The sequence below is a fragment of the Nerophis ophidion genome, linkage group LG23 (assembly GCF_033978795.1).
Source record: "Nerophis ophidion isolate RoL-2023_Sa linkage group LG23, RoL_Noph_v1.0, whole genome shotgun sequence".
In the NCBI taxonomy this organism is placed as follows: Eukaryota; Metazoa; Chordata; class Actinopteri; order Syngnathiformes; family Syngnathidae; genus Nerophis; species Nerophis ophidion.
This window is the reverse complement of record NC_084633.1, coordinates 15501579-15527945: the sequence shown is the minus strand read 5'-3', so window position 1 is coordinate 15527945 and position 26367 is coordinate 15501579. Positions and strand designations below refer to the sequence as shown.

The 26367-nt window shown below is 41.9% G+C and overlaps 1 protein-coding gene across 1 annotated transcript; it reads right to left on the bottom strand.

Moving 5' to 3' along the window:
- Positions 1-15358: 15358 nt before the first annotated feature.
- Positions 15359-25812, bottom strand: LOC133541521 (protein FAM104A). Its single transcript, XM_061884976.1, has 3 exons — positions 25264-25812; positions 21442-21550; positions 15359-16205 (listed from the first exon to the last, which is right to left on the bottom strand). The coding sequence occupies exons 1-3, from the start codon at positions 25278-25280 to the stop codon at positions 15984-15986; spliced, it is 348 nt and encodes a 115-aa protein (XP_061740960.1). The 5' UTR covers positions 25281-25812; the 3' UTR covers positions 15359-15983.
- Positions 25813-26367: the final 555 nt, after the last annotated feature.

Below are 26367 nucleotides of genomic sequence, written 5' to 3'. Positions count from 1 at the left end.
GTGTCCCAATGATCCTAGGAGCTATGTTGTCCGGGGGCATAAAGCCCCCTGGTAGGGTCTCCCAAGGCAAACAGGTTATAGGTGAGGGATCAGACAAAGAGCAGCTCGAAAACCTTTATGAAGAAGAAAAATCATGGACCCAGATTTCCCTCGCCCGGACGCGGGTCACCGGGGCCCCCCGCTGGAGCCAGGCCCGGAGGTGGGGCACGATGGCGAGCGCCTGGTGGCCGGGCCTGTTCCCATGGGGCCCGGCCGGGCACAGCCCGAAGAGGCAACGTGGGTCACCCCTCCAATGGGCTCACCACCCATAGCAGGGGCCATAGAGGTCGGGTGCATTGTGAGCTGGGCGACAGCCGAAGGCAGGGCACTTGGCGGTCCGATCCTCGGCTACAGAAGCTAGCTCTTGGGACGTGGAACGTCACGTCACTGGGGGGGAAAGAGCCTGAGCTAGTGCGCGAAGTCGAGAAATTCCGGCTGGATATAGTCGGACTCACTTCGACGCACAGCAAGGGCTCTGGAACCACTTCTCTCGAGAGGGATTGGACCCTCTTCCACTCTGGCGTTGCCGGCAGTGAGAGGCGACGGGCTGGGGTGGCAATTCTTGTTTCCCCCCGGCTCAAAGCCTGTACGTTGGAGTTCAACCCGGTGGACGAAAGGGTAGCATCCCTCCGCCTTCGGGTGGGGGGACGGGTCCTGACTGTTGTTTGTGCTTATGCACCAAACAGCAGTTCAGAGTACCCACCCTTTTTGGGAACACTCGAGGGAGTACTGGAAAGTGCTCCCCCGGGTGATTCCCTTGTCCTACTGGGAGACTTCAACGCTCACGTTGGCAACGACAGTGAAACCTGGAGAGGCGTGATTGGGAAGAATGGTCGCCCGGATCTAAACCCGAGTGGTGTTTTGTTATTGGACTTTTGTGCTCGTCACAGTTTGTCCATAACAAGCACCATGTTCAAACATAAGGGTGTCCATATGTGCACTTGGCACCAGGACACCCTAGGCCGCAGTTCCATGATCGACTTTGTAGTTGTGTCATCGGATTTGCGGCCTCATGTTTTGGACACTCGGGTGAAGAGAGGGGCGGAGCTTTCTACCGACCACCACCTGGTGGTGAGTTGGCTGCGATGGTGGGGGAGGATGCCGGACAGACCTGGGAGGCCCAAACGCATTGTGAGGGTCTGCTGGGAACGTCTGGCAGAGTCTCCTGTCAGACAAAGTTTCAATTCCCACCTCCGGAAGAACTTTGAACATGTCACGAGGGAGGTGCTGGACATTGAGTCCGAGTGGACCATGTTCCGCACCTCTATTGTCGAGGCGGCAGATCGGAGCTGTGGCCGCAAGGTAGTTGGTGCCTGTCGGGGCGGCAATCCTAAAACCCCTTGGTGGACACCGGCGGTGAGGGATGCCGTCAAGCTGAAGAAGGAGTCCTATCGGGTCCTTTTGGCTCATAGGACTCCGGAGGCAGTGGACAGGTACCGACAGGCCAAGCGGTGTGCAGCTTCAGCGGTCGCGGAGGCAAAAACTGGGAGGAGTTCGGGGAAGCCATGGAAAACGACTTCCGGACGGCTTCGAAGCGATTCTGGACCACCGTCCGCCGCCTCAGGAAGGGGAAGCAGTGCACTATCAACACCGTGTATGGTGCGGATGGTGTTCTGCTGACCTCAACTGCGGATGTTGTGGATAGGTGGAAGGAATACTTCGAAGACCTCCTCAATCCCACCAACACGTCTTCCTATGAGGAAGCAGTGCCTGGGGAATCTGTGGTGGACTCTCCTATTTCTGGGGCTGAGGTCGCTGAGGTAGTTAAAAAGCTCCTCGGTGGCAAGGCCCCAGGGGTGGACGAGACCCGCCCGGAGTTCCTTAAGGCTCTGGATGCTGTGGGCCTGTCTTGGTTGACAAGACTTTGCAGCATCGCGTGGACATTGGGGGCGGTACCTCTGGATTGGCAGACTGGGGTGGTGGTTCCTCTCTTTAAGAAGGGGGACCGGAGGGTGTGTTCCAACTATCGTGGGATCACACTCCTCAGCCTTCCCGGTAAGGTTTATTCAGGTGTACTGGAGAGGAGGCTACGTCGGATAGTCGAACCTCGGATTCAGGAGGAACAGTGTGGTTTTCGTCCTGGTCGTGGAACTGTGGACCAGCTCTATACTCTCGGCAGGGTTCTTGAGGGTGCATGGGAGTTTGCCCAACCAGTCTACATGTGCTTTGTGGACTTGGAGAAGGCATTCGACCGTGTCCCTCGGGAAGTCCTGTGGGGAGTGCTCAGAGAGTATGGGGTATCGGACTGTCTTATTGTTGCGGTCCGTTCCCTGTACGATCAGTGCCAGAGCTTGGTCCGCATTGCCGGCAGTAAGTCGAACACATTTCCAGTGAGGGTTGGACTCCGCCAAGGCTGTCCTTTGGTCACCGATTCTGTTCATAACTTTTATGGACAGAATTTCTAGGCGCAGTCAAGGCGTTGAGGGGTTCCGGTTTGGTAACCGCAGGATTAGGTCTCTGCTTTTTGCAGATGATGTGGTCCTGATGGCTTCATCTGACCGGGATCTTCAGCTCTCGCTGGATCGGTTCGCAGCCGAGTGTGAAGCGACCGGAATGAGAATCAGCACCTCCAAGTCCGAGTCCATGGTTCTCGCCCGGAAAAGGGTGGAGTGCCATCTCCGGGTTGGGGAGGAGACCCTGCCCCAAGTGGAGGAGTTCAAGTACCTAGGAGTCTTGTTCACGAGTGAGGGAAGAGTGGATCGTGAGATCGACAGGCGGATCGGTGCGGCGTCTTCAGTAATGCGGACGTTGTACCGATCCGTTGTGGTGAAGAAGGAGCTGAGCCGGAAGGCAAAGCTCTCAATTTACCGGTCGATCTACGTTCCCATCCTCACCTATGGTCATGAGCTTTGGGTCATGACCGAAAGGATAAGATCACGGGTACAAGCGGCCGAAATGAGTTTCCTCCGCCGTGTGGCGGGGCTCTCCCTTAGAGATAGGGTGAGAAGCTCTGCCATCCGGGAGGAACTCAAAGTAAAGCCGCTGCTCCTTCACATCGAGAGGAGCCAGATGAGGTGGTTCAGGCATCTGGTCAGGATGCCACCCGAACGCCTCCCTAGGGAGGTGTTTAGGGCACGTCCAACCGGTAGGAGGCCACGGGGAAGACCCAGGACACGTTGGGAAGACTATGTCTCCCGGCTGGCCTGGGAACGCCTCGGGATCCCCCGGGAAGAGCTAGACGAAGTGGCTGGGGAGAGGGAAGTCTGGGTTTCCCTGCTTAGGCTGTTGCCCCCGCGACCCGACCTCGGATAAGCGGAAGATGATGGATGGATGGATGGATGGATATATATATATATATATACATATACACAAATACCTCCATATACATATATACACACAAAAAAAAAGAATAAAAAGAAGATCATAGACACGCTGACATAAAAGATCACTACCCCAGCAGCTGGCCGGGGTAGTGACTTTCACATAATATTGTGAAACTCCAGTCCATAGTGGATCTAACATAATAGTGAGAGTCCAGTCCATAGTGGATCTAACATAATATTGTGAGAGTCCAGTAAATAGTGGACTTGACTGGACATAATTCAATAAATAAAAAGGCTTAAATGCTATTGATAGCATAAATTATGTATTATTTTTTGTAGGATAATAATAATAATAATTTTATTTGGTATAGCGCTTTTCAGGGTACTCAAAGACGCTAGACAGGATAACAATTTAAATATAAAACAGTTCAAAGTAATAAGGATGGTAAGTGAATGTGTACTTTTGTAGTTTTTTCCCCATATTTCTGCACAATAACTCAGATATGGTAACGCTAGCAAGCATTAGAGAATATGAAGTTATTTTTGGTCCAGAACATAAACAATAATTCATTATTGATGTATTTCTTGCCACTTTATGTTGTATATTTGTATATGAGATTTCTAGTTCATTTTATCATACATATTATATTCAAAATTAGGTTTCTTAAACTCTTTTACTGTCCGTCTATTTGTATGTGTGTCTCCTAATGTTACCAAATTGTATTTTTTGTTTTTGTTTTACTGATGTCCACGGATAGTCAAACTATCTCTTAAAATTGTTAATTTATTTTGTTATTATTTATATTAGCGTCTGTGTGTTCTCTCCTGAACAAAACACATACTGTATGTTGTGTTGTGTGTTTACCTGGCACAAGACGCTGTAATCGGTGGCCCTCCGGTTTTGTTCACAAAACTTCTCTTCCCATACTTGTCTTCTTTCCAGGTTGGGGGGAAAGCGACGGAAAGTCTTTCCACAACTGTCGAGGCTGGAGCTGTGGGGAAAACAAACTAAGAAGCGCCATAAACACATAGCATCAGCTCAAAGTTGGTAGCAAACATGGCGCCCTGTGCACATGTGAGTGTCTTTAGACCAATCATTGAGGAGAACGCCTGAAACTGGACTGACCAAACTATCTCTATACACGACTCTGCCACTAGTTCTATGTGAGTTATATCTAGTGATATGACAATTTGATTAAAGTACAGTGTTTTATTTTCCTATATTCAAGAAAAGTCATTATAATGTACAGTGGCCAAAAATAATGAATAAATCCATCCATTTTTTACCGGTTGTCCCTCTTGGGGTTGCAGGGGTGGCTGGAACCTATCCCAGCTGCATCCGGGCAAAAGGTGGGGTCATCGGTGGTCACACGGACGAGTATGACGATCCTCCTGGTAGGGGTGTATCCTTTTATGGAGGATGCCTGTACGTGACTTAGTTTAACGTGGAGAGACTGGTGCACAGACAGTCATCATACGATCCTTGACAGAATCGGGTAAGGGTCCAGTGGAATGGAGTCCAAGACGACTGGGGACCCTTTTCTGCTGCGGCCTTCTTCCGCCATCGCAGCCAGTGTGGTAGTTCTTAAATCTACCGTCATTCGCCTGCTCCGCCGTTGAGGTCTTTACCGTATCCCTGGGTAGGGGGCAGTCAGGTACTAGGCCTTTGCCAAAGTAACCATACTTGCCAACCCTCCCGATTTTTCCGAGAGACTCACGAATTTCAGTGACCCTCCCGAAAATCTACCGGAGCAACCATTCTCCCGAATTTCTCCCGATTTCCACCTGGACAACAATATTGAGGGCGTGCCAAAAAGGGACTGTCTTTAGCGTCCTCTGCTACTTGTTGTCACGTCCCCTTTTCCTCCACATGAATAGCGTGCCGGCCAAGTCACATAATATATGCGGCTTTTACAGACACACATAAGTGAATGCAATTCATACTTTGTCGACAGCCATACACTGAGGGTGGCCGTATAAACAACTTTAACACTGTTAAAAATATGCGCCACACCGTGAACCCACACCAAATAAGAATGACAAACACATTTCGGGAGAACATCCGCACCATACTTTGTCGACAGCCATACACTGAGGGTGGCCGTATAAACAACTTTAACACTGTTACAAATATGCGCCACACTGTGAACCCACACCAAACAAGAATGACAAACACATTTCGGGAGAACGTCCGCACCATACTTTGTCGACAGCCATACACTGAGGGTGGCCGTATAAACAACTTTAACACTGTTGCAAATATGCGCCACACTGTGAACCCACACCAAACAAGAATGACAAACACATTTCGGGAGAACATCCGCACCGTAACACAGCAGAACAAATATCCAGAAACCCTTGCAGCACTAACTCTTCCGGGACGCGACAAAAAAACACCCCCGCTTACCACCAAACCCCACCATTCTCCCATTTCTCGGATTCGGAGGTCTCAAGGTTGGCAAGTATGGGGGTAACAGTAGTAAAGGGGTTAACATCCGAGTGCCCCAAGACCCCTTAGAGGAGCCTCCACTGCCGGATGCACTCAACCGTTATGCCCAGGACATAAAAGGTGGGGTACACCCTGGACAAGTAGCCACTTGTCGCAGGGCAACATTGACACACTTGAGTCAAATTTCTTAGTGTTGCCAATCAACCCATCCCTTGGTGCATGTCTTTGGAGGTGTGAGAAAGCCGGAGGGAATCCACGCAGTCATGGGGAGAAGTAAAATCCATACAGAAAGACCCTGAGCCCTGGGATCCAACCCAGGACCTTCTTATTGTGAGACACCAGCACTAATCCCTGGTCCACCGTGCTGCCCGCTAAAAATATTAACTATAATTGTTAAATAAAACCTCTGCCTTGTTTTAAATGAATACTTAGACCTACTACGCTACTCTATTTTAATGTTTGTCATTATGGTGGTACTCGGAGACCCAACTATCTTCTAAGGTGGCACGTTTGAGAACCACTGATGTGCATCCATTTCCTCCGTTTATCTGAGTCCGAGGCAGTAGTCTAAGCAGAGATGCCCAGACTTTCGCAACCCTGGCCACCTCCTCTAGTTCTACAAGGGGAATAGCGAGGCGTTCCCAGGCAAGCTGTGAGATATAGTTTCTCCGACGTGTCCTCGGTCTGCACCGAGGCCTCCTCCCGGCTGGATATGCCAGAAACACCTCACCAGGGAGGTGTCCGGGAGAAATCCGTCGTAAATACCCGAGCCATCAGAGCTGGCTCCTCTCAACGTGAAGGAGCAGCGGCCTCTACTTTGAGTCTCTCTTCTGTCACTTGTATTTGCAACCTTAGGTGAGGGGAGGAATGTAGACTGACCGGTAAATTGAGAGCTTTGCCTTCTGGCTCAGCTCCTTCTTCACCACAACAGACCGGTCACTGCATCCGTCTGTCAACCTCATGATCCAATCTTCCCTTACGCGTTAACAACTCTTCTCACCTCGCTTCAAGTCTCGAGTCGTATGTTGTAATAAGTATACAGAGTTCAGTTTGGGACTTGCTTTTCTTCTTCTCCTCATGTTTACCATTTGTCCGATATTTTTTGCTGGTTGTGGTGACCCAATCGGTGTTCCCACCCTGTAACTGTATGTCTGTTCTTGGATCGGTTTGGATTGAAAATGTAATTTCATGGTACTTTTTAAGCGCAATGACAAAAATGTTTCATCCAAGCCTCTATTTGACCGCCACTTAAATTAAACCCTGTGTACTAGATACACTAAATTGCCAAAAGTATTTGGCCACCTGCCTTGACTCACATATGAATTTAAAGTGCCATCCCATTCCTAACTCGTAGGGTTCAATATGATGTCAGTCCATCCTTTTGCAGCTATTACAGCTTCAACTCTTCTGGGAAGGCTGTCCACAAGGTTGCGGAGTGTGTTTACGGGAATTTTCCACCATTTTTCCAAAAGCGCATCGATGTTGGTGGAAAAAGCCTGGCTCTCAGTCGCCGTAGTAATTCATCCCAAAGGCGTTCTATCGGGTTCAGGTCAGGACTCTGTGCAGGCCAGTCAAGTTCATCCACACCAGACTCTGTCATCCATGTATTTCTGGACCTTGCTTTGTGCACCGGTGCACAGTCATGTTAGAAGAGGAAGGGGCCCGCTCCAAACTGTTCCCACAAGGTTGGGGGCATAGAATTGTCCAAAATGTTTTGGTATCCTGGAGCATTTAAAGTTCATTTCACCATAACTAAGAGGCCAAGCCCAGCTACTGAAAAAAACAACCTCACACCATAATTCCTCCTCCACCAAATCTCACACTCTGCACAATGCAGTCCGAAATGTACCGTTATCCTGGCAACCTCCAAAACCCAAACTCGGATTGCCAGATGGAAAAGCGTGATTCATCACTCCAGAGAACGTGTATTTGCTGCTATAGAATCCAGTGGCGACTTGCTTTACACCACTGCATCACAGGCTTTGCATTGGACTTGGTGATGTATGGCTTAGATACAGCTGCACGGCCATGAAAACTCATTTTATGAAGCTCTCTGTGTTCTGTACGTGGGCTAATTGGAAGGTCACATGAAGTTTGGAGCTCTGTAGCAACTGACTGTGCAGAAAGTCTTTGCACTGTGCACTTCAGCATCCGCTGACTCCTGTCAGTTTACATGTCCTACCACTTGGTGGCTGAGTTGCTGTTGTTCCCAAACTCTTCCATTTTCTCATAATAAAGCCGACAGTTGACTTTGGAATATTTAGGAGCGAGGAAATTTCACAATTAGATTTGTTGCACAGGTGGCATCCTATGACAGTTCCTCGCTGAAAATCGCTGAGCTACTGAGAGCGGCCCATTCTTTCACAAATGTTTATATACTGTAGCTCTGTAACCTAAACAGGTCTGGGGGGCAAATTGTGCACCCCTTTATGGCTCACCTGAGCAAAAACTCTACAATCAAACCTTCCCTGTGTATCAGTCTTGTCCTGTGAAGAACTCTCAAAATCCTGGCCCACTGACCCCCTTACTCTCCTTGTTCCCCCGCCGTGACTTCCCTCCCCCGCCCAATGCCCGTTTCCCCGCCACGCCGGCCAGGACGGGGACAATAGGGCACAGCTAATGTGTGCGGTTGGTCATTAATTCATTTCGCCCGGCAGTGGTGGCGGCATGCGGGTTTGTTTGATACCGGGGCGAAACGGTAGTAGGGAGGAGGCGAAGCAGATGTTTGGCTTGGCCGTTGAGGGGAAAACAGCACGTCGGTTGACATGCCAAGCCAATGGACGCCTCATGCCAGGGAACAGCTGCCCAAACACATTTCAGCCAAAGTCTGGCAAAGACTAGCAAAAAGATGGGATTTACTTCTGCTTTCTGTCCTGTTAGCTGTAACATTTTTTGTTTGTGAAAGAGCCCCAAACATTCTCCAACAATTTGACACATTATTTCATACAAAACCCAAAACCAGTGAAGTTGGCACCTTGTGTAAATCGTAAATAAAAACAGAATACGATGATCAGCAAATTCTTTTCAACTTATATTCAATTGAATAGACTGCAAAGACAATATATTTAATGTTCAAACTGAGAAATTTCTTTTGTTTTTTTGTGCAAATCATTAACTTAGAATTTATAGGCAGCAAGACAATAGAAAAATGTTGGCACAGAGGCATTTTTACCACTGTGTTACATGGCCTTTCCTTTTAACAACACTCAGTAAAAATTTGGAAACTGAAACCAATTTTTGAATTTTTTTAGGTAAAATTATTTCCCATTCTTGCTTGAAGTGAAGTGAAGTGAATTATATTTATATAGCGCTTTTCTCAAGTGACTCAAAGCGCTTTTTTTTACATAGTGAAACCCAATATCTAAGTTACATTTAAACCAGTGTGGGTGGCACTGGGAGCAGGTGGGTAAAGTGTCTTGCCCAAGGACACAACGGCAGTAACTAGGATGGCACAAGTGGGAATCGAACCTGCAACCCTCAAGTTGCTGGCACGGCCACTCTACCAACCGAGCTATACCGCCCCCTTGATGTACAGCTTAAGTTGTTCAACAGTCCAGGGTCTCCGTTGCCATATTTTACGCTGCATAATGCGCCACACATATTCAATGGGAGACAGGTCTGGACTTCAGGCAGGCCAATCGCGTACCCGCACGCTTTTACTATGAAGCCACGCTGTTGTAACAAGTGGCTTGGCATTGTCTTGCTGAAATAAACAGGGGCGTCCATGATAACGTTGCCTGGATGGCAACATATGTTGCTCCAAAACCTTTATGTACCTTTCAGCATTAATGGAGCCTTCACAGATGTGTAAGTTACCCATGCCTTGGGCACTAATACACCCCCATACCATCACAGACGCTGGCTTTTCAACTTTAACAATCTGGATGGTTCTTTTCCTCTTTGTTCCAGAGGAAACAAGGTCCAGTTTCCAAAAACAATTCGAAATGTGGACTCGTCAGACCACAGAACACTTTTCCCACTTTAAATCAGTCCATTTTAGATGAGCTTGGGCCCAGCGAAGCCGGTGGCGTTTCTGGGTGTTGTTGATAAATGGCTTTCGCTTTGCATAGTAGAGTTTTGTGGATGTAGCGACCAACTGTAGTTACTGACAGTGGTTTTCTGAAGTGTTCCTGAGCCCATGTGCGGATATCTTTTATACACTGATGTCAGTGATTTGTCAAGATTCTCTGAACCCATCCATCCATCCATCCATTTTTTCTACTGCTTGTCCCCTTTGGGGTCGCGGAGGGTGCTGGAACCTATCTCAGCTGCATTCGGGCAGAAGGCGGGGTACACCCTGGACAAGTCGCCATCTCATCACAGGGCCAACACAGATAGACAACATTCACACTCACATTCACACATTAGGGCCAACTTAGTGTTGCCAATCAACCTATCCCCAGGTGCATTTCTGAACCCTTTGATTTTACGGACCGGAGATGGTGAAATCCCTAAATTCCTTGCAATAGCTGGTTGAGAAATGTTCTTAAACTGTTCCGACAATTTGCTCACGCATTTGTTCACAAAGTGGTGACCCTCGCCCCATCCTTGTTTGGAAGCTGCTTTTATACCAATTAATGGCACTCACCTGTTCCAAATTAGCCTGTTCAGAATAAGTGTTTGATGAGTAGTCCTCAACTTTCTCAGTCTTTTTTTCCACTTGAGCCAGCGTTTTTGAAACATGTTGCAGGCATCAAATTCCAAATTTCTGCCCGTGTGGGGTGTGGTCTCTCACTGGCTTGAGGGCTGGCTGTCCCCTGCTTCTGCCGTGCCTTGTCTTCTGGGCGGCACAGTAGGCCGGGCTCTGTGGTTCCTATCGCTGGCCGGCCTGGGTGCGTGGGGCCGGTGGTCGCTGGTCCCCCTGGGCGCCACACCTGCTGTTGGTGGGTTGAGCTCTCTGGGTGGCTAGGGCCGTACTCTGGCTCCCACACACACACTGGGAGTCAATTAAATTGTACATAAAAATACGCATATACTTACATACACACCGTTATTCATGCATCCATGCATGCATACATACATACATACATACCCACGCTCCAACATACATACAGATACAGTAAATACCTACATACTCAAAAGTTCGTACATCCACAAGCATTAACTGTACAAACATACATATACACATAATTTACATACAGTATACAAGTACATATAAATACGCTCATGCACATAATCACGTTTCATCAAACATAAATTAACGTTGTTACTCTAGGGTAAACTGGATAACACATGGCACACTGACAAAGCTTAACCCATTGTTACTATAACAATCTACAAGGTTAATACATGTTGCTTCTTTCTTCCCCTCCATTTTTCTGCATTATTTTGTATCTGGACTTATTGTTGCATATACGTGTTGTTGCATTTGAACAACTGTATTGTTGATAATAGAGGTAAATTATTGGTATTGTTCATTATCAAGAGCAATATTTCTATTGGAATTTGCATTTCTGTAGTGTAAACAAAGCTTAACCCATTGTTACTATAACAATCTACAAGGTTAATACATGTTGCTTCTTTCTTCCCCTCCATTTTTCTGCATTATTTTGTATCTAGAGTTATTGTTGCATATGCGTGTTGTTGCATTTGAACAACTGTATTGTTGATAATAGAGGTAAATTATTGGTATTGTTCATTATCAAGAGCAATATTTCTATTGGTATTGGTATTTCTGTAAACAAGCTCGTTGTCATTTCAGTATAATTATTTATCTTGCTAACTGCTTCTTTTATATCACTTTTACCATCAATTTTGTACTTATCGTATTTGCTGATGTTGTTCTGTTGTTGTTGTTGTTTTTGCCCCTCTGTCTTACATTTTTTTTCTCTTTTTATCCCCTCCTGCTCCGGCCCGGATGCACCAAATGATAATATATATACATTTAATAAAATCAAATACAAATAAGGCAACAAGTATCCTATACTTCTCTTTTGTAAAGTAAATCTAAACAGTCAATATGGGCATCTACATCAACTACATGATTTGCCTGAGAAGCTGGACAGGTCCAAAAAATAAATAAAATTCCAAATGAGCTAATATTTTTCAGTTTGAAAGTAAAGTTTTCCAGTCCGAAAATTAAATATCTTGTCTTTTCAAATGAATACAGGTTGAAAAAGATTTGCAAATCATTGTATTCAGTTTTTATTTACCATTTACGCAACGTGCCAACTTCCCTGGTTTTGGGGTTTGTAGATGTGTAGCGAAGCCTGGTTTGGAAACTTGGAACTAGAAACTTCAAAACCAACTCCCTCCTTAAAAGTGTATCGAACAATTGAGGGAGATGATATTTTCTCATTTCTCAATGACACACATTGCTGTAAGAAATTCATTTAAAAAGTCAATATAGCATATTAGGGGACCTTTAAATGTAATCTACGACCAACCCTCTCTTCAAAAGGTATGTGTGCCATCTTGCTTCCCCGAGGAAACTTGAAAGGAGAGAGATTACTGCCGGCCAAAGTTGAAGGTAAACTGATAAATATAAAACAGTTTGTGTGCAGCAGCTGATGTTGGCCTTTGAGGAAAAGATGGCAATCTGAGCTGAAAGGACACAGCAAAAAGGAAAAGAGACACAACTAACCCACTTTTTTGCTGGCCCCAGTAAAACGTACAACAATATATGCGCATACATAGTTTCCAGAACAAGGACAGTCCATTTAACTGTGCTGCCTCTCTACTTTGCTGATTTGAGTCATTCATCACCGCCCACCTGTATATCTGCTGTGTGCGCTCCATACAAAGTGTGTGTTTGGTTGAAATTATATGAGGAATAAATACTGTATACATAACACTCATGCTTATATCTGTATGTGGAATGAATTCACTGGAAATGATTATTTTACTGTTTGTGTTTCTTGGCAGTAGGCAGTGTGCTGCCCTCTACCGATCATTTCTTAAAATGTATTTTAGTTTACAGATTGGTTGGATTATAGCAGGGGTCACCAACCTTTTTGAAATCAAGAGCTACTTCTTGGGTACTGATTAATGCGAAGGGCTACCAGTTTGATACACACTTAAATAAATGGCCAGAAATAGCCAATTTGCTCAATTTACCTTTAATAAATAAATCTACATATATAAAAAAAAAAAAAAGAGTATTTCTGTCTGTCATTCCGTCGTACATTTTTTTTCCTTTTGCGGAAGGTTTTTTGTTGGGAATAAATGATGAAAAAAATACAAATACAATTTTGAAACATAGTTTATCTTCAATTTCGACTCTTTAAAATTCAAAATTCAACCGAAAAAAATGAAGAGAAAAAATAGCTAATTCGAATCTTTTTGAAAAAATTAAAAATAGAATTTATGGAACATCATTAGTAATTTTTCCTGATTAAGGTTACTTTTAGAATTTTGATGACATGTTTTAAATAGGTTAAATCCAATCTGCACTTTGTTAGAATATATAACAAATTGGACCAAGCTATATTTCTAACAAAGACAAATCATTATTTCTTCTAGGTTTTCCAGAACAGAAGTTTTAAAAGAAATTCAAAAGACTTTGAAATAAGATTTAAATTTGATTCTACAGATTTTCTAGATTTGCCAGAATATTTTTTTTGAATTTTAATCATAAATTTGAAGAAATATTTCACAAATATTCTTGGTCGAAAAAACAGAAGCTAAAATGAAGAATTAAATCAAAATGTATTTGTTATTCTTTACAATAAAAAAAATTAAAAAAATATTTAAACATTGATTTAAATTGTCAGGAAAGAAGAGGAAGGAATTTAAAAGGTAAAAAGGTATATGTGTTTAAAAATCCTAAAATCATTTTTAAGGTTGTATTTTTTTCTCTAAAATTGTCTTTCTGAAAGTTATAAGAAGCAAAGTAAAAAAATAAAAGAATTTATTTAAACAGGTGAAGACCAAGTCTTTAAAATATTTTCCTTGGATTTTCAAATTCTATTTGAGTTTTGTCTCTCTTAGAATTAAAAATGTCGAGCAAAGCGAGACCAGCTTGCAAGTAAAGAAATAAAATAGAAAAAATAAAGGCAGCTCACTGGTAAGTGCTGCTATTTGAGCTATTTTTAGAACAGGCCAGCGGGCGACTCATCTGGTCCTTACGGGCTACCTGGTCCCCGTGGGCACCGCGTTGGTGACCCCTGAAATATAGTCTGCGTTATGGGTTTCATATTTTTAAATGTTTATGTTCAAATGTGAATCATTTCATGTGTGCGCTGCATCGAATACTGTATAAAAGCTATATGGAAACCATATTTATCTTTAATCACGTGTTTATTTTATTTTTGTTTTTTATTGTGTTAAAACGTAGTTATTTTAAATTCAAACTTTTATCGGTACATTAGCAATTTTTTCTTATTATGAATTTACTTCCAGACAAAATTCTGGTAATGAATACATTTTTAAAAACTGATATGTTTCATTAAAAATATGTTCTCATGTCGATATTCTTGAGTTTTCCAGCAAAATTGAAATGCATTTTTTTTACTGTAGTGTAATTTTTTTTCTCATTAAATTATGATTTTTTTTGTCTGGAAACTTTAAAGGTTTTCCTTAGCTTACTCTGAAAAAATATTGATTTTTTTCAAGTAATATTACATATTTAGTAAAATACTTTTTCCAACGATTGTTTCTTAATGTTTTTTGTAATTTGTTCGGTTTATTCTAATTATGACATTATACCTGAAGTAATTTTTATAAAAAAAATTTTTTTTTTTACCATTAAATTTAGATTCAAGCATTGGTAAATTGCTGCTTCTCAAGTGGGATAAATTAATGTCTATCCTATCGAGTCCCAGCAATTAGTTTGATCCATTGTTTATACAATGGAATGAGAAACACCTACCCCAACAACATGCAAAAATGTGTAACACGGCTCTATGTAACAGTAATGAGGTCTTCTGCCAAAAGAAAATGCCGCCATGAATCAGACATATTTCTAATACGGAATTATCATTGACTCATTTGTCATCTCTAATTTAACATCAATCACAGGCGGCGAAGTAATGAGGGCTGTGGATGTAGCCATGGTGACGCGGGACTGCATTAATACATGTAATCTGTTATTGTGTCTGTAAAGGCGACGTGTCGTGTGCTAATTAAAGACGTCTATGGCGGCTGCTGCCTTACACACAGGTCAGAGCTCGTTAGTGAGCGGCTGAATTCAAGGATAGTCATTCATTGAACGGCATACCACCTACCCCTCACATGCAATGCTGTGCTTTAAACCCTTCCTAAGGGATTTAATAATCTAGTTTTAACAAATAACAGGACACACACTTTGGGTTTTTTGGGGGGTTTAGGTGCCCCCTTGACCATTGATAAAACGGAGTGGAATGCCAACGAGGGTAATTCCATCCTAACGACTGTTATGCTGGCACAGGTTGCATCATAACAGCTGTTGTCAACCACGATAGAGTGAAATGTTTTTTCATGGAATGCTCCCTCTTGGAGAGGATAAATACTTTGAATCTGGCGTCAAGCATTTATAACTGTCCAAAGTCTGTGAACATTAAATGATGAAGCCTGCTCGGACAATCTGAACAGTCCAGTTGTGATCGGTTCAATTGCCTGGATGAATGAGAATATTTAGTCATTAGTGGCAATATGGAGGCTTCAAGGTGAAAAATGAAAAAAAAAATACTTAAAAAAAACCCACACTTTATTATTTCTGATATGATTTACAAGAGGAGTCAATGACATGTTGACTACTAAATACAAAAAATATAACCATGGAAAAAAATAACTTTTGAAAGCTGAGCTGAGCTTTCTCTGGGTTTCAGGATCACACACCGGGAGTAAGGGGTCTAATAACGTACAGGCAGGTGTTACACGGGGCTGCCTGTATTATTTGTACACCACAGTCATTGTTTGTTGCTCTGTCATGTGGACTTAATAGCAACATTTGACAGTCAAAAGAAAAGTGGAAATGTGGCAATAATCGCTGTGCTAGGAGTTTTTATTTATTGTATTGAATCTGAAGATGATTTGTGGAGCTAACTATGAGAGGAAAAAAAGGACAGAAAGGTTCAGACCTACAACCTCCCTGAGACTTCATATCAGCCAGACATCCTACTATAGAAGACTAAACGAGTCGAAAGTGACTGGCCTAAACTTGGGATTTTTGGCAGCTCTCCTCATTCGCGTGTTAATAAAAAGCATCACACTGCAGCAGCGTGTAAACCAGACCACTCTGGTCACAGTTCTTATTGCTGATTCTCTGAAGCCCTGATACCTGATCAGGTCGTCTCGGGGGATACGGAATGAGGTCACAGGGTCTCTTGGACGTGGCCTCGGCTCTGCAGGCTCTGAAAGTGTGCCTCCCTCAGAATGCGGTTGATGTGCAGGTAGGAAGCCGTCTGCTTGGGGCCCCCCAGGTCGAAGGAGTCGCTGGAGCTGAGGGGACTGCAGGGGACCGCGGCGCAGCGGCTGCTGCTACAGCTCCCAGATGCATAATCCGGACTACTGAGACTGCTCTCACTATTGGAGGACTAAAACAAAGAAAACACCTGTTACTACTAATACTACTAACATTATCTTATTCTAAACCAATATTGGATACACTCCATTGTGAAACCTTGCACAACCTATCAGGTGTATAACAAAACCCAAAAATGCTTAATTGTGAGAGGTATTAATTGAATTGATTATTGTATTGCTCGTTTACAGTGCCTTTGAAAAAGGAAATGCACTTTTTTTGCCCAACATCCACAATCCTCATGTAAGACAAGAACACATATGTTTTTCTTTATTATGCATTCTAACTCTTTAAATACGGCAAGTATGAGGTGGCTTACACTCAAGCTAATGGAGTACCCTATTGCACTATATATATTAGGGGTGTGGGAAAAAGTCGATTCGAATACGAATCGAAACGTTTAGCGATTCAGAATCGATTCTGATTTTTTTTTTTTTTAAATATATATATTTTTTTAAATCAATCCAACAAACCACTACACAGCAATGCAGTCCAATTCCAAAACCAAACCTGACCCAGCAACACTCAGAACTGCAATAAACAGAGCAATTGAGAGGAGACAAACACAACACAGAACAAACCAAAAGTAATGAAACAAAAATAAATATTATCAACAAAAGTATCAATATTAATTATAATTTCAGCATAGCAGTGATTAAAATTCCCTCACTGACATTATCATTAAACATTTATAAAATTAATTTTTTTTTAAATTACACTTACACCACATCTCATAAGCTGTCCAATGTTTTCACAAAGATAAAATAAGTCATATTTTTGGTTCGTTTAATAGTTAAAACAAATGTACATTATTGCAATCAGTTGATAAAACATTGTCCTTTACAATTATAAAAGCTTTGTTTTTTAAAAAATCTACTACTCAGCTAGCATGTCAGCAGACTGGGGTAGATCCTGCTGAAATCCTATGTATTGAATGAATACAGAATCGTTTTAAATCGGAAAAATATAGTTTTTGAATCGAGAATCAAATCGAATCGAAAAAAATCGATATATTATCGAATCGTGACCCCAAGAATCGATATTGAATCGAATCATGGGACACCCAAAGATTCACAGCCCTAAAAAAAAAATAATATATAAAAAGACAAAAATCGCCAACAATAATCCATTCAGATCTCTTGACCTAAATATGTACCAAGTATTAGTGATATTGTTATTATAAGCGCTAAAGGCAAACTATTTTTAGTGGTCATGTGATCACAGAGCACTAACTAGCTTATGCAGCGACAGTACAGAGACATATGGAGCCCGGTGAGCTGCTGCATCGCTTCTGAGTTAGTGAAAGTTAATTCTAGATTATAAATCTTGCCTCTCACCTGTATATTCAAATGTTGTCATAAACCGAGAAGTTGGTCAACTTTTGGCATCCAAATTAGACCAGGAGATCGCAATAACGACACGTGAAAACGCTCGTTTGCGTTTTTTTTTTTTTTTTTTTTTTTACTTCCGGTGGATTATGATTAATGCTTTATCTAAACGGGAATATATGAACATCAGTGGGCATCCCATTGAGAGCAGACATTGTAAAGTAAGTGACTGTTTTATAATGTACGTATTTTGTATTTCTCGTGTAGTACTTAGCAATACTGCTACTGCCGGATTGGTTTGGCACACAGCTTATAAAACTTGTAGCTCATCCTCCCTATATGCAGGCTCAAAAATATAAAGTTCTGGATCATCATTTTTGTTGTTGAAGGTAAAAGCAAACGTATTGATATGTCTGTGAAATTAATACCTCGCCTTATCCTTGAAATCGTCAAAATATGTAAATACCACATTATGAATGTGCCTGTTACTACATTACATATATACTGTACTTACAGCTTGTATAAAAAACAGAGGTTTTTAGAGCGCTTTATTGGCGGAATGGAGTGACTCCAATTGATTTCATTGTTAGCAGACTTCTGTTGGCGTTTATTTATGAGTTAGAATGCATACAAAAAGAAAAACAATATGTGTTCTTGCCTTACATAAGTAATGTAAAATGATAGGCAAAAAGTGCAGCTCCCCTACGGAAAAAGCCTTGTTTCGATGTTGCTGCAACTTCCTGCTTCTGTGTAAAAGGCACAGGAACATAAATGCCGAATTCACACGGATTCATCATAAAAATCAAGGTCAAAAGTGCTTATTTTTTTATCAATATTAGATTAAAGACAATGCATATTGGCATATTCTGTTTTATTTTGCTTATGATTCCTCTTAGATTTAAGTAGACATATCTCTGAAGATAAGACACTACTCTCAGACATCCTGTCGAGAAAAAATTGTTTTCCAGTCGAAAAAGAAGTACTTTTGTCCTTGATTTGAGAGATGTAATCTCGTTGAAATTTCCACTCATTGTAGTGTATTCAGAGTACAATTTAGGCCAATTAAATCTAGACTTTCAAATTTCCCTACAGTTGGTTGTATCTTGCTTCAATATATGCTGCAGAAATACTTAGTTTAAAATGTCATCAAATCTTGTCAGGCATTTGAAAGCCACTTTTCCTTTTAGATGCCACAACATAAGTTTACATGTGTTGACAAAAACAAGCAGTATGACAACACCACAAAGCTGGAAAATCTCCTATCATCAAAGGTATGGGTGAGTGTACAGACTTAAAGAACAGTGTTTGATGTCTTTTTACAAGTGTAACAATTAATTAAATATAGCTATATATAAATACATTTTCCTTAGATTCAAGTACTTTGATTTCTACTCGACAAGTTTGCCTTCCAGAATATAGGTATCAAGCAAAGACCGTTAGAAAATGGCATTGATCAGTTTTATCGATACTAGAAAAAAAAGATTGCATTTTTATTTTGAAGTTTACCACATTTAATTATAAGGACATTAAACGTTAAGTCTGTCTGCCCGTCTGAGGCGTCATCAAAACAAAAATGGCAGATAGCTACAATAGTCTAAAAATATTAACAAATGCCTCAACATATGAGTTGTAACAACAAACACAATACAACAAAAGCCACAACAAAGTCAAACGACAACACAATAATACAAAGCCACAACACAACTGTGAGCCACAAAGAACGTGACAAACAAAATAGAAGTGACAGCAGAGCAAGTTACGGTGACGCACTGACTTCCAAAACAACAAAAACAACATGAAGCGAAAACACAATAACTGGCAGCCAAAAAAAAAGTTATTTTATCAGCGACGCCAGGGGAATTTTAAGAAGGAAAATCAACTGTTAAAATCTTTGTTAGTGTACATTTATTAAAATTTCTTGAAAACTGAAGATGCGATCAGAAAAGGTTTCCTTTTGGTAATTCAACCTAAAATGTGAATGCTTTGGCCAATCATTGTTGTTTACTTGCTTGTATCAGGCATGTGATCACCCTTTGAGGAAAACTGATGAAAAAAATAACATTTCCATCAGCACAAAGTGCTGCTACACAATCCCCGGAAGAAAATTTTGAAAATCAAGACTACATTTTCTGCAATTCGGTGCATTCCTCAGTATATTTTATCTATCCATCCATCCATCCATCCATCCATCCATCCATCTTCTTCCGCTTATCCGAGGTCGGGTCGCGGGGGCAACAGCCTAAGCAGGGAAACCCAGACTTCCCTTTCCCCAGCCACTTCGTCTAGCTCTTCCCGGGGGATCCCGAGGGGTTCCCAGGCCAGCCGGCAGACATAGTCTTCCCAACGTGTCCTGGGTCTTCCCCGTGGCCTCCTACCGGTTGGACGTGCCCTAAACACCTCCCTAGGGAGGCGTTCGGGTGGCATCCTGACCAGATGCCTGAACCACCTCATCTGGCTCCTCTCGATGTGGAGGAGCAGCGGCTTTACTTTGAGTTCCTCCCGGATGGCAGAGCTTCTCACCCTATCTCTAAAGGGAGAGCCACGCCACACGGCGGAGGAAACTCATTTCGGCCGCTTGTACCCGTGATCTTATCCTTTCGGTCATGACCCAAAGCTCATGACCATAGGTGAGGATGGGAACGTAGATCGACCGGTAAATTGAGAGCTTTGCCTTCCGGCTCAGCTCCTTCTTCACCACAACGGATCGGTACAACGCATTTTACCTTAAGATTTATTCTCATCTTTTTTGTACCATTTAATGTACCACAGAAATTTTAGTTTTTTTTAAGTAGATAATTTACTGACATCATTATCATTGAAAATGTAATGTAAAATTGTATAACATGCATGCAAAAATTTCAGAAAACTTTACCCATTTGGCAACTCTATCCTGTAACCACGCCCCCTCGGGTAATATACATACATTCGGTGTTGTGACTCTGTTTACATCCGTCACATTAAAAATATAACTTCTTGCTGGCTCATAGTAAACGTTCTAGAACTACATCTGGTTCGGAACGAACAGTGTTCGGATTGCAATCATCAACATTTTGTGAGCAGCATTGTACACTAAACAAAAATAAAACATGCAACACTTTTGTTTCCCTTTTATCATGTGTTGAACTCAAAGTTCTAAAACATTTACTATATACACAAAATACCTAGTTTTCTCAAACATTATTCCCAAATCTGTGTTCCTAAGCATTTATTCTTTGCCAAGATAATCCATCCCACCTCACAAGTGTGGTATATCAAGATGCTGATTCAAGAGCGTGATTACACAGGCGGGCCTTCAAAAAAAAAGGCCACACTGAAATTTAGTTTTATCACACAGCACAATGCCACAAATATCGCAAATGTGCAGTTGGCATGCTGACTGCAGGAATGTCAACCTGAGCTTTTGCCCGTGAATTGTCTGTTCATTTCTCTACCATAAGCCGTCTCCGAAGGCGTTTCAGAGAATTTGGCAGTACATCTAACTGGCCTCACAACCGCAGACAAAGTGGAACCACACCAGTAGGTGCACTTCCATGATTGTCTGGGACCATCCATCTGGACATGTTTGAAAGTTGTCAGAATGCTTACATTTGTATTTAATTTCACAATTATACCTGTTGTATCCATAATTCCCCTGCAAGAAATACCAGGAATAGTGTTGTTTAGTAGAGTACCGTGATACTAATGAATCATATCCAGTAGTATATCACCTTTGAAAAAGTACTTATACCCCCATGCCCAGTATTTATTTCACAATCACACTGGTTAAATTTGGTGGGCTGAAGAGTTACTTAATCGATTTCTACTCATTAAATCGTTTCAGAAACAAAACATAACATCCCTGAAACGTATCGCCAACCCCAAACTCTGAATTGGAAGTTACCAGGACACTTTGTAAATGGCGTGGATCAAATGTGGCCGTACCTCCGAGTCCCAGGCATCCCGTCCTGGCTCAGGGGAGAGAGGGTGAGCTCGGTTCTGCCTTTTGGCCTGAGGAACCAGGTGGCCACTCTCATCACCAGCACTCCTTTTCCTAATTTAGGTCAACATGAAAAAAATAAAAATTCACACAATTGGTATGTGATATGGCATACAGAAAAGTCGTAAAACAGGACGGTACCTGAACTCTTTCACTGAATAATGCTGATACAAAAAAACAGCCACTGAGCCTTATGGCTGCTCGCACTACTAACAGTGTTCGGATTGCAATCATCCAAATTTAGCGAGCAGCAAAATACATTGAACAAAAATTTTAAAAAAAATGCGAAACTTTTTTTTTTCCTCCAATTTTTTTATGTGTTGAACTCAAATATCTAAAACTTTTACTATATACACACAATACCTTGTTCACAAACCTGTATAAATCTGTGTTAGTAAGCATTTATTCTATTCAACGATAATCCATCCCCCATCATGGGTTAGGCCTTAGGTTGCTCACAAAAAAAGGCCACTCTGAAAAATGCAGTTTTATCACACAGCACAATGCCAAAAATATGACAAACGTGCAGTTGGCATGTTGACTGCAGGAAAGTCAACCTCAGCTTTTGCCCTAGATCAGCGGTTCTTAACCTTGTTGGAGGTACCGAACCCCACCAGTTTCATATGCGCATTCACCGAACCCTTCTTTAGTGAAAACATTTTTAAAATTCAAGACAAAGTTATATGTTTTTTTACTGGTGCACAAAATGAACTGTGCATGAACATCAGCTTGTTCAAAGAACACAACCAACACAGTGCATGGAATCACAACAAATTGCACAGCTGCAAATCAGTGTGACTTCTGCTGTTGCCGTAACACGCTGATAGGGAGAAGTTTTTACTATTAGGATGTGTCGGGTGTGTCTTGACCTCCGCTGAACCCCTGAGGCCATGATTACCAATTACAGATTACCATGAATTAGGGCTGGGCGATATATCGATATACAATATAAATCGCGGGCGGGTTTGTCTCTGTGCGATATAGAAAATGACTAAATCATAATATTCGAGTAGACGTTCTCACGCAGTTGCTTTTAACTGCGGGAATTACACTACAGGCTCTCCTCGCTCTTTCCTGTGTCTCCTCACAGACAAGCAGGCGCACATTCTTACATACGTCACATACTGTCACGTCATACAACACATACATACACGCCCTCAACAGGCAGAGAGGTAGCGGGTTGTTGCTAGAGGAAGAAGGTGCGAATCTCGTAAAACAAATGAAGGAAGAGTTCCCAAGAAAAAAAGCACGGAGCCCCTCGTCTGGCGGTGGTTCGGCTTCAACCGGGAATATGTCGAATAGACAACTTTGATTTGTCATGTGTGGGGCACAAGCGTTGCTACCAAAAGTAGCATTAATGCTGATATGTAGCATCATTTGAAAAGTCACCTGCTAATAACTTTAATAAATACAGTTTTGGTAAATTGACTTAGTTGTGATTTCCTTCTCTGCATGAAAGTTCAAAAGTAGCATTATTGAATGCAGTATGAACAAGAATGTTTTAATGTAGACACACAGAATCACCATACTGCTGCGATTATATGCATCAAGTGTTCATTCAAGGCCAAGGCAAAATATCGTAATATATATCGTATATCGCGATATGGCACAAAAATATTGCGATATTAAAAAAAGGCAATATTGCCCAGCCCTACGTGGAACCACATCAGCAGGAACCTGGTGGCCACTCTCATCACCAGCACTCCTTTTTTTTAAATTCAGGTCAAGTTTAAACATTTAAAAAAATTACACAATTGGCATCTGATATGACATACAGAGAAGTCATAACAAGCTACATGAACGCTTTCACTTAATAATGCTGATCTATCAAAACTGGGCGTTATGGCTGCTCGCACCACTCTAAGCTAGCCATGTTAACAATAGACCCATAACTTTTTCCTTATATTTGCTGTCCTCCATTCGATTCGTTGAAAAACTTATTTGGGTGTTACCATTTAGTGGTCAATTGTATGGAATATCTCTTCCTAAGAGTCCAGCAGTGCAAACTACTAATAAAAGTTTCAATCAGTCAATCAAAAGGCCGACTTACCGAATCCCTAGTGTTCGATCGAACCCAAGTTAATAACCCCTGCCCTAGTTCATTTCTCTACTATAAGCTGTTTCAGATAATTTGGCAGTACATTCAACCGGCCTCACTTCCATCAGGAACCTGGTGGCCACTCTCATAACCAGTACACCTTTTCCCAATTTAGGTCAAGTTTAAACATTAAAAAAAATTACACAATCGGCATATGATTTGACATACAGAAAAGTTATAACAAGCTACTTGAACGCTTTCACTTAAAGCTGATCCATCAAAATTGGGCGTTATGGCTGCTCGAACGTCTACTCTAAGCTAGCCATGTTAACAACAGCCCATAGCTTTTTCTTTATATTTACTGTCCTCCATTAGACTTGTTGAAAAACTTATTTGGGTGTTACCATTTACAGAGAAGTCATAACAAGCAATCTGAACGCTTTTACTTATTAATGCTGATCCTTCAAAAATCTGCGTTATGGCTGCTCGCACATCCACTCTAAGCTAGCCATGTTAACAATAGACCCACAGCTTTTTCTTTATATTTGCTGTCCTCCGTACGACCCGTTGAAAAACTTATTTGGGTGTTACCATTTAGTGGTCAATTGTATGGATTATGTACTGAACTGCACAATCTACTAATAAAAGTTTCAATCAATCAATCAATCAAGAGGCCGACTCACCAAACGTCTTGGGTTCGATCGAACCCAAGTTAAGAACCCCTGCCCTATATTGAATGTTCATTTTTCTACCATAAGCTGTTTCAGATAATTTGGCAGTACATTCAACCGGCCTCACAACCAGCAGGAACCTGGTGGCCACTCTCATAACCAGCACCCCTTTTCCCAATTTAGGTCAAGTTTAAACAATTGAAAAAAATACACAATTGGCATATGATATGACATACAGAAAAGTTATAACAAGCTACCTAATAAAGCTGATCTATCAAAATTGGGCGTTATGGCTGCTCGCACGTCTACTCTAAGCTAGCCATGTTAACAACAGACCCATAGCTTTTTCTTTATATTTGCTGCCCTCCATTAGACTCGTTGAAAAACTTATTTGGGTGTTACCATTTACAGAGAAGTCATAACAAGCAATCTGAACGCTTTCACTTAATAATGCTGATGCTTCAAAAATCGGCGTTATGGCTGCTCGCACGTCCACTCTAAGTTAGCCATGTTAACAATAGACCGACAGCTTTTTCTTTATATTTGCTGTCCTCCGTACGACTCGTTGAAAAACTTATTTGGGTGTTACCATTTAGTGGTCAATTGTACGGATTATGTACTGAACTGCACAATCTACTAATAAAAGTTTAAATCAATCAATCAAGAGGCCGACTCACCAAACATCTTGGGTTCGATCGAACCCAAGTTAACAACCCCAGCCCTAGATTGAAAGTTCATTTCTCTACCATAAACTGTTTCAGATAATTTGGCAGTACATTCAACCGGCCTCACAACCAGCAGGAACCTGGTGGCCACTGTCATAACCAGCACTCCTTTTCCCAATTTAGGTCAAGTTTAAACATTTAAAAAAAAAATACACAATTGGCATATGATATGGCATACAGAGAAGTCATAACAAGCTACCTAAACGCTTTCACTTAATAATGCTGATCTATCAAAACTGGGCGTTATGGCTGCTCGCACCACTCTTAAGCTAACCATGTTAACAATAGACCCATAGCTTTTTCTTTATATTTGCTGTCCTCCATACGACTCACCTGCTTTCAGTCAACATGTGGTGACAATAAATGCATAAATCTCGACGAAGTTCTGGGCAAATCTTCTCTGGATCAAATAAAAACTGCCCGACGGCTGCTAGCAGTTAGCTTGCTTTTGACAGCTGATTAGCTACCTTAAGCGAGCGCACCTAATCAATTGTGGTTTAAGTGATGAAATTAGCCATTGCCGGTAAATTAACAGGACAACGGAAAATTATTTAACAAAAACATAGAAATCAACGGATACTTTACATCACGTCAAGGCTTAAACTGCCAACGACTGTCTTTCTTTACGTCATCTACAAGCTAACGCTATTAGCCTTTACGTCGGCACTGGAAAATGACCGCTTTTAGAGTTACTATTTCACCAAACGCGTTCAGCTTATCGCTTAACAGTTGTACCACACTTCGAACTCAGACGGTTAGAATCAACCAAATTTTAATTTAAGCTTAAACCGAACCGCTTAACTAGCGTTCTATAACAATCAGAGTCAGCCGATGTTCTTATGTTTACATGCTACAGCGCATGCGCGAGGACTTCCAGCGATGCGTTTACGTGACGTTGGAAAAATGTGAATTACCTTTTTTTGTGCAGCAAATTTAATCCATCCATCCGTCCATTTTCCTACCGCCTGTCCCTACCGGGGTCGGGAGGGGAGCTGGAGAAAATGTATCATAATTACAATGAGCTGTACTTTGTCAAGTATGTTTAGACATAGACTTAGACTTAGACTTCCTTATTATTGTCATTCAAATTTGAACTTTACAGTACAAATAAGAACGAAATTTCGTTGAATTAGCTCTTGGTAGTGCAGGATAAAAAAAAAAGTAACAAGGTGCAGATATAATTAAATAGATTACTGTACAGATAAATATATTGCACTTTTGCATATGCATCCAGGTTTATGGATGTATGCTATATTGTCTTTTTATTCCGGCGAGTTAATCCATTTTTGGGTGAGTTGAAGGGATAATTTAATTATGCGTTCAAGAGTCTTACGGCCTGAGGGAAGAAGCTGTTTCAGAGGTTCTGCTTCGGAGGCTGCGGAACCTCTTCCTAAGAGTCCAGCAGTGATAACAGTCCTTGGTGGGGGTGGGAGGCGT

Coding starts and splice junctions, on each gene's coding strand:
- LOC133541521 (XM_061884976.1), bottom strand. Junction 16,206..21,441: donor GGGATGCCTGGGACTCGGAG/GTACGGCCACAT, acceptor TCTTTGTTTTAG/TCCTCCAATAGTGAGAGCAG.